This window comes from Polyodon spathula, chromosome 23 (assembly GCF_017654505.1).
Source record: "Polyodon spathula isolate WHYD16114869_AA chromosome 23, ASM1765450v1, whole genome shotgun sequence".
Taxonomy (NCBI): domain Eukaryota; kingdom Metazoa; phylum Chordata; class Actinopteri; order Acipenseriformes; family Polyodontidae; genus Polyodon; species Polyodon spathula.
Window position 1 is genome coordinate 4474450 of NC_054556.1, and position 9942 is coordinate 4484391.

The 9942-nt window shown below is 36.1% G+C and overlaps 1 protein-coding gene across 1 annotated transcript in view; it reads right to left on the bottom strand.

Moving 5' to 3' along the window:
* Nucleotides 1–9942, bottom strand: part of LOC121298008 (synapsin-2-like) — a 79526-nt gene that overhangs the window by 9957 nt on the left and 59627 nt on the right. Inside the window, exons 6-9 of the mRNA XM_041224692.1 lie at nucleotides 6436–6498; nucleotides 5908–6050; nucleotides 4160–4234; nucleotides 1841–1943 (exon numbers count right to left, since the gene is read on the bottom strand). Of these exons, the coding sequence (XP_041080626.1) occupies nucleotides 1841–1943; nucleotides 4160–4234; nucleotides 5908–6050; nucleotides 6436–6498 (384 nt within the window). The remainder of the gene's footprint in view (nucleotides 1–1840; nucleotides 1944–4159; nucleotides 4235–5907; nucleotides 6051–6435; nucleotides 6499–9942) is intronic.

The following is a 9942-nucleotide window of genomic DNA, read 5'->3' on the forward strand; positions in this document are numbered from 1 at the left end:
CCTATTGAGTGGATCTTGAATCACTCAGACAATGTGATGTGTGTGTATGAATTTTGTAACAGTTTGACCGTGCTAGACAAAGACAGAATGATTTTAGTGCTAAAACACTGGATTCAGAGTGCGTGGTTCAAGTGCACTTTTATTAAATGAAATAAAAAATAAAATACTGTTAACCATAAAAAAACAATAGTGACCTAATAGGCTTCTAGCAGAATAGCTCTTCTAGCAGTACAACAGGCACACACACAAGTAGCTAGCCTCTCCCTGGAGTCTAAAACATAACTAACTGCAGCACAATAAACTATCCTGCATCTCCTTGTTCAACGTCAGGGCTGTGGTTTTTAATAAAGCTTTTGCTGGGGTGTTGGTCTTTGTGAAATCCCTTCTGTTATGAAATGTACAGACTGAGTAAAATGAGCTTAACAGAGAGAGGGTTAGAAAAGAGAAAGATCTTCAAGCTCCTCATGCATGACTGTGAATTGCCAGTGCAAGGATATCCACGTCCACTCTTGTGTAACCAATAGGTTTCATAAAGCTACGACTTTCAGTATTTCTTAACTGTAGAAAAAAAAAATGTAACCTGCTTCCTGTAGTTGTTTATGGAAAAATGTCGTCCATGAAATGAGATATTTATAAGGACGAGTAATGCGCCTGCAGATGTAAAATAACATAAACATTTACCAAATGCGGGCAAGTTTGATCTGAACAGTGTTTCCACCACGGAACTCAGTGATGACAACTTCACAGGATTTAATACTTGTTACCTTAAAAATAGACTGGCATGTGCAGAAAGGCATCACATTAGATATTATAACTGATTTATTCAACAGATTTATTCAGATTTATTTGACACTTGTGTTTTTTGCATGTGCCAATGGTTTATTTTGTAACTGGTTTTATTTTGTAATTTTGCTTATATTGATTGTTATTCAGACTAATCACTGGAACCAACCAGCTGTATTTGTATCAAATATTCTATTTAAATATCCTATTTCATAAATATCGAAATTGATTCTATTGAGCAATGTATATCCTCAAAGCAAAACCTCTGAAAACAATGGGAAATAAATATTTGCATCAGATTTTTATGTGCACTTAGTAGGCTGTTAAATATATCTATGCTCTAAAGGGATATCGATGCATTAGTAGCCTTTCAGGGTCTAGGAAATTCAGAACCTGTTTTGATTTCAATCTGGATATCTCAGGGCTTTAGACAAAGGCTAATACACCAAGGTTATTCAAAACCTTGTTAATATACAAACATATGGCACCAGTCACGTTCTTCCAACTGACACAGAACTAACAGGGTGACTTGTAATTCATCAGAAAAATACTCATGCATTTCACAGTAATTTGGGACATTTTCCTTGCCTTCTCTGTGTCTATATTCATGCAAAAGAAAATAGCATGTGGAATTTATATAAAACAGGCAGCTGAAATGATTTCTCTGCCAATATTGCTTCATAATGTTTACCACATTGTGTTTTAAATTGCCTAATTAACTATAAGAGTTTACTTGCAATGAAAGCATAATGATATAGCTTAGCGTTTTCTAAAATTAAGGAACCAGAGCTTTTGAAATATTCATTACTTATGTATAAGCAGGTCCTGTTTTTTAAGTACATTAATTATTCAAAGAACAATAACATTTTCATGTTTCAGAGTTTTCGTTTTTCGTTGCTGCACACAGTCCAATTATCCATTTATAAGGAGGCTGAAGTTTGTACATTAGTACGATAGCAGGGTCTTAGGTTTGGATAAGGAAAGGCTATTTAATCTGTAAACAACTTGTATTTCTAGCCTATATTACATGGTATTTTATTAGTAGTACGTGACTTACCTCAGTTATATAATCTTTTCCATCCTTCCCATGGAGGGCTTTCACAGCACAAATATCCAATCCACCAAAAATCTCTGAACAGGTATCCACCCAAAGCTTGTACCTATTCCAAAGAGATGTAACAATATAAACTATTAGGAAGATGTAATAAGCCATACTGAATTCTGGCGTTCATATAACTTGGGAGTTAAGAGCATTTAGGGAACAACGACTGGTTTGACTACCAATTGATGCATATTCAATTACCTAACCCTAACCCACAATTCACAGTATTATTTAGTCAATGTAGGTTGTGTGGTCCCAGTACTGCATTAAACAGATCATTGCCACAAGAATGAGTCTAAGAATAACTCCCAAGTAACGTACAAGCATACAGAAATAATAAAATCAGTTCTATAGATTACCAAATACGGTATTTTGTAAAACATTCACCGCACTTATAATAACCAATATTAACTTTAAATGAAACTGTTCATAATAAGGAGAGTGCTGAGTCAATATCCCTGCAGGGTATCGAGACCAGATGTAGAGCACTCTAATTAATATTTGTGACAGCGAGGGCCCTGTCGCTGTTCTTGTGCAGATGTGGGCAGCTGGGACGCATAACAGGAGACAAGTTGCTAGGCAACCAATTGAGCAGGTAGGCTTGCCCGGCGCTAATCTGATTGGGAGGTCCAGATTAGGGGAGATTGCACGCAGCTCAAAATGAGCCTGCCCCACAGCTTGCGGCGACTGCACCTCCATGGCTACACAGACAGGCACTTTGCTTACATAGAGGAGGACTTCGGGAGCAACAGCAGTAGGTTAGTTTAGAGGATGCTGATCTCAACCAGTATAGAGAGGGTAACGTAGTGTAGTAGGTTCCTGGAGCGGGACGTCTCTTTTAGTGAGGCTAGTGCTCGCCTTGTGTACCAAACTTTTATATTTAGCTTTGCTTTGTTCTGTTCTGTTTTCTTAAATAAATCTGACACTAGGGCTACCATTGCTGGTACCCTAGTGGTGGTACTTTTGTTATATTAAATCTACACGCCTGTGTGGTGTGCCAACACCCAGTGCTCTGTGTCTCTAATTATTATTCAGTGACGACCCTCCTGTTACAATATTAAACAGGATAAATTATGCATCCCTTTATTTTCAATAATTCTTACTGGTTTTAATTCGTGCAGTAATGTGTCCCTGTGTGAAGCAGCATGCGCCTTTGGGAAGATAAATAATTTATAATAGCATGACTGTCATGCAAGTTAATAGCAACTCCTTAATAGCAGCACAACTCAAATAAATAGAAAAATACAAAAAGGGACTTCTTGTTATTGCATTTGATGTATTTTTAACGTCGGGTGCCTGCCTCACCATACAGATTATGATAGACCTGCCTTGTGATGAAAATGTCAGGTTAAAGCTTTGGAACAGAATTGCTTCACCATCTGCTTCAGAACGGAATGTACTGTGACCTGACTAAATGATTCTTCTTCTTGATGTATTTACTGCCAAACAAGGTGTTGGTTGCTCAGTACTTTCTGCACATTAACTATCTGAACCCAACTGCTATTAACATAATGCCTGCTGTAAAGCTAGCTCTATTAGTATTGCTTTCTTATCACAAACCTTTAGTTTGTTTCAAAATATAAGAGCTGTCCAGTTTAGCCTAAATAAAATGTACACCAGAAACACCAGGGAAAACAATACTTGTAGAAAAAAGGTAGTGTAATGCTTTACCTTCATTATATGACAATTAAATTGATTCCGGTATGAGAAATACAAACAAGTACTGTAACTGTAGCGTTGTAATGGGTTCCATTGCCGTTGCTCTTGGAAATCAGTTTGTACAATATAAATCTGTGGTACACTGAACAATGCTAGGCACAGTCAAAATCTGGAATAAAACGGCTTATTCATTTCATCCATAACTATGAATCACGAATAGTGCTAAATTAAGAAACTCTACTAAGAAATAACAGTCATTGAGTTTATTTTACATCTTCGTTATAGCTTATTTATGTAAGAGGACCAACTGATCCTTATAAACCAAGACAACGCCCTTTGTTCCAACGTCATACATAGAAATGTAATACTGTCCATAAATACAAACAATAAGTCATTATTATTAATAATAATAATACAAACTTGGCATTCTTACAGGATTCCAGCAATGCCATAAATGTTTCCCCAGCATGGGTTTCAACAGAAGTGGTTTTGTATAAAATTGGAAATTCATGGCAAAAGCCATCTTGCAAGAATTCTTTTCTTTTTCTCATATCCTCTTGACATGCATTGCTAATGTTAACCTCAGGTCAATCTGTAGCAAACTCACGCACTCACCTGTCTGTCATGGCAACTTGTTCCAGCATGGCTGATCCTGTGTTTGTCTTCCAGTTTCCAGAGATGGAAGTCCTCCTATTGCAAGGGCAAACAGGAACAATGTAAAGGGTGCCAGTCATCAAGTATCTAACTCTTTAAGTTATCTCTGTGGAACCCGGTAAAGGAAAAGATACTGCCAATCGTTATTCTAACTTTTTGATGCAGCCACTGTATATTTTCTTTCAGCCTATTCCACAAAATGCAGATAAAACCACCAGTAATAAACAGAATTTGGTATCTCATATTGAGAAACCCTGTAATTGAATTGCAAATGTGTTGTACTGGTTTGCGGTAAAACATTGTTCTGTTAGTAACTGTAGCAACCAGAAGATCGCCCAAAACCCTACGCAAATGAATGAGGTCCTAAGAAAAGCTGATAGATTCTGTATTTCAGGAGCACATGGCAAATGTATGGGGTCTAATGAGATTAGTGTAGTCTGATTAAGAGAGAGCATTGGCAGAGCTGTGGCCGCGTGTCTTTGCTCCATAAACCAAATGCTGAAGAATTAAAACAAAGCTTCTACAACCGATTTTTTTTTTTTTTTACAAGTTTTAGTATTTATACTGTAATGTTTGTTTTTGCCTCTAAAGTACATTCCCAAACAATTAAATTGAACACTAAGATTTTTTTTTTAAATCTGTTGCATAATATTTATGTTTTATGGAAAACTTCAACGCTATAAATCACCATATAATAAATGCATGAGTAGATAAATACATTATTTTGCTCCATTACATTCATCTGGAAGGAGGAATTTCCCTCAGAGGAGAACTGGTTGTTATCTGAAATCTTATCCAGTGTTTGAACCCATTTCAATAGATACAAAGCTCTTTAACTCCAATATACAAAATGCTGCTGTTTAGTGCTGCCCAAAAAAACAATAGTGTTCTATGACATACTGTTGTATGAACTGCAGTAAAGTGTTTTTGGACAGTGCTACAGGCTACGCAAAGTCTGTATATTTTAAGGCAAATTGGTAAGTCTAGCACGCAAGAGCATTTGAATTAACATTTTAAAGCATTACATTTTACTTCTTTTATTTTTTAAAAGAGGTGCAAAATGTGCATTTGAGCAAAAACTTTGGCCCAGTGAAGCAACATACAACTGTACACATTTTGTTTTCATTTACGATCAGTCAGTAGCAAAAAGCAGTGCTGCAATGCAATAGAAATAAATGGCTTCCATTCTACTGACTGCACTGTAAGTGCCAAAATGATTTATGAAGGGACTCGATAATTAAAAGTAAGTAGTGACCATCACCGCTGTGTCATATCAACACTAACTTTCTCTTTGGGACTGTTTTTTGCAATAGTTTAGTCCTGCTATTTTAACAGTCTTTAATATAAGCTATTTTAACAAGGGATTAGTTTGTCAGTGAAATCAATCAAAGACATGGTGAGGCTCCTTTGTAACTCGCGGTTTGCACCCAACAGTAGATCTGAAATAAACAGGCCTTGCTGACTGACTCTATGCTGTAATCTTCTCATTATAGAAGGCTTCCAGTCCTCGTTCAGAATGCTCTGCCTATAAAAGTTTCATGATCCAAACCACAGACATGTATCTTCAGAACATTCAACAATAACAGACAGATGTGTTCTATAAACTAATAATCGAGAAGGCAGATGTTAATTAGCAGACTGGAACATGTGTTGCCATGGACTACTGTATATTAGATTGCATTGCTACATATAAAGCAGTCAGTACTTACATGTAAGCTTTGTAATTGTCACCGATCTTTTGGATCCTTAAATCATACTTGGAATCGATGTAAGGCTCGATGGTAGTGTAGGTCTGAGTGAGGGCCACCACACTGACAATGTCCTGGAAGTCATGGTGATTGTCTATCTTCACCTGCTCACGTCCAGTGGCAGAGTGCATGGGGAATGGAGATTTGAAAAGCATCCGGAAAACGGAAGAGTTAGCAACCTCCTTTTCATCCCTACTTAAAAAGGTACACATTACATTGCTTTATACATAATATACAATGGTTTAATTGTGTTTGAATATACGTTTCATTTGAACAAACCAAACTAAAGCACAGGCTCAGCTGTGCATAAGAGAGGAGATGTGGAGGTACAATACACATTACCTGTCTATGAGCTTCTGCCCCCATTGATAAATCAACGTGCTTTAATATAAATATCTGCCTTTAGCTTGCGTATCCAGGCTAATTTGATTGGTATATTGTAATCAGTTAAGAGAGTAAAACAAAAATGACAATCAATGCAACTCTTACCTTCCCCATGCCCGAATGAGCATGTCCTATCTTCACGACGACAGGAAACGTAGGCATTGTTATCTGAAAGATATTTTAAAAAGAAACAAAATGAATAATTCCATGCAACAGCAGCCATGTCTATATACTGTAAGTGTGTGACTTCCAATCCTGGACTGCAAGGATCACCTTGTGATTGGTGAGAGTGCAGTTTAGTACCCGTGTCTGTTCCCTATCCCTGTTTTTCTTTGAAGGTGCCCATTATTTGCAACATTTGATCTCCAGCAGGTCATCGGGAAACAGCGTTCTGCAGCTGCTGAACTGGCAACAGGCTTACTGCATACACAGCAATTGCGCACTGAACAGCAATGCTCATAATTGTATCGAAATATTCAAAGCAAATACAAAAAGCTTTAAGTATTATTACTATCACACATCATGTAGCTTTCCACATATATTATGACATGACAAATATGTTGTAATAACCCGTTTATATAACTCAACACTTAATAACAGGTTTATAGATGCTTAATAATAATAAAACTTAGTAGTAATCAACATTTCTTTATTTTAGGGGCATCTAAACCAACGACAATACTGTATATTATTCATGTCAAAAGTGCTGTAACACCCCAGGTAATTACACAATTTCAAAAAACTAAAAGCAGCTGGGTCATGTCCATTTTCCATGTATTTTGAGGCACAATGATCCTTCTCTTTAAATGTCAGTGGCTGTCCAGCAGACAGTTTTGTAACTTTACTAGTGGAAAACTCCATGTGACTCTGTGTCATTTCCCAATATACTGGCTCTGCTATAAGGCTTCCACCCTTTGTTCATTTACTAGGAAAGGGAATCAAATTGACAAATAATACCATCTCTATAGAACAAAATAAATACATAAAACATGAATGTTATTTTCTGTTAGTCATGCAATTCTATACTTAATTTTGTTTCACATTTGGACATGTAGTTGCACTTCTTGTTACCAGTATAAGAAGCGGTACTGATATTAGCATATATACAGTACTGTAAATACCCTATTTTGAATTGTTTTTAATTCAAAAAATATTGTTTAACTTAAAATATGAATCATTATTTACTCTTAAGCTGAATGATGTACAATTAGTATTTCAATTATATTACATGATTTCAATTCAGAGGACTCAATAGTTTGGTAACTTTTTCAGGTTTTTATCTCTTTTAATGTTGTGGTAATCAACACGGATTACACATGCTGTGTCAGGTGATGCATTTGGAGAGTTCACCGAAAATCATTTCAAGTAATAATTCACACACATTACACTTATTACAAAGTGACACCAATAACTCTAAACGTGTTGGAGCACATTTCATTCCAGGAATCTTGTTTCACGGCTGGAGTACAAAGCAAATACCAAAGTGTGCACTTTTTAAGGTCAAATTGAATTTAATGAAAATAACCTGACAGCTACATATGCTCATGTCTTTTTATGGTGGCTTCTGTTTTCTTTTGGCACTTTTACAAACCACTAATATGTGTGTTTTAAGAAACAATATCCCTACTTTAACATTTGTAAACCATGTTTGGTGAGTATATTTCATTGAAAAAAAAAAACTGTTTAAACTCAAAGCACAGCAAAGTCCCTTGTTTACAAAAAGTTGTTTATTTTGATTGTCTTCTGTCTGGCACTGAATGAAGCTGCTCTTTAATACGCAATGCTGTAACAAAACACAGCTCTTTATTTTAATTGTAGGTCAAATGTTAATAGTAACCACCTGTCCACATGTGGGACTACATATCCTTTGAGTGTAATCTCTATGGCCGCACTAATGGACATAAACACAAACAATGGCACAGATTACAAGGGGACTTAAGTGTAAGACATTTGCGTCAGTGCTTCCCACATCAAAATTATTACACTCCTACACTTCTAATCATGCCAATTGTTATGGCATATTGATATTTACATATTGACCTAAAATTCTGTTTGAAAATTGCTTTGAAAATCTGATGAAAATAACCTACTTTTGAAAGTTATAACGCTAGAAAATTCTAATTTTATCACAGGGCTTGCTTATTCATCGTAAGCCTATTTTATTTGGTGATAAATAACAACAACAACAACAACAACTTAAGCTTTTAATATACCTTGCACGCATAAGCATCCCACGCAAACATAAGGGGCAACCAAACTTGCAACCTCACTCCAGGGAAAACAAGTCACGTTTTCCCATTTTGGCAGCAGCTGAAAAATACATCCATAGCATTGGCATTTAACCAAGAATTACAGTAAAGTTCCCTGGAATGGACCATTAAGAGTTAGGTACAATGTTAGGTCAAATATTGGCTCGTAAATCAAGCAATTGTTGTACCAACCATCTTGGGATAAATAACAACTTTGCATTGACGTCAGTACCCTAGCTCAAAGCGGCAGGCTGGAAACATGGTGATAATGAACCAGCACCGTCACTTCCATTGAGAAGCAGAGAGAGGACAGCGAGAGCTTCAGGGGTCCTGTTTTCGGAATAGAGCGAGAGGAGAGAGAACAGTGCACCCTAGTGGCTAGATGTGAGTATGGCAAGCAAAGTGAGTACAAAGTGTGTCTGTTTTTGAGATCCTCATTGAAAAAGTGAACCCTTATGCTGTTTGTGTCCATCTTTCTGTCACACGCTACTTATAGATTATAACTCCACTGAATTTTCCCAAACCTTCAAACTTTTATCATAGACTCCTAGCTTCCTGTTGACTTTTTGAATTGGGTATATTCTGATAAACTGTTGATTTTACTGTATACAGATTTCACAAATAATGATGCTGTTATGATGAACCTCTGTGTAAGCCTTGGTTAAGCCTGCTTTAAAGCTGGCTGTCATTATGACCTCCAGTATCACAGAATGCAGATAGGATAAGATAGAGTAATATAATAAATCTAGTAAAATAACGATTCAATCAAGGTACTGTAGAAGCAAGGGAACCAAATTTCATTTACAGTAAATCTAACTTTAAACAATTATTCAACAGTTATTGGCACCCACATAAGGCAATTAAACCAAATCTGTTTGCAAAATGTGTTCTATTTGTTTCAGTCATCAGCTAACACAAAACATTCCATATAAAAATCCTTGTGGTATTAATATTGGTTATAAAACAATGACATTGATGTATGCAGGAATTTACCAGATATGTTAAACAAACACGAAAATGTGAAAGCTGAGAAAAAGGTTACTAAAGTGCTTGTTAGAATTTTCTTCCAAACTTACTCTTGTACAAGCTGGGGAAAAAATGTTGTCATAAACTGGCAATAGCTCAACAGAAATAATAATGTGTGAATAAGGCTTTGGTCTCCAGAGCCTTTAGATCTGTATTACTACTGTGACACACTGACCAAAAACTAAAACAAACATTATGACTTACAAATGACTGTACTGTACTAGTCCAAAACGGTATAGTATTTTAATACAGTTCTTATATAAAGCAAGCTGTGTTGCATTAGTAATATGAAAAATAAGTGTGATCACAAAGATCTATTTAGAATATTTACCTGTTC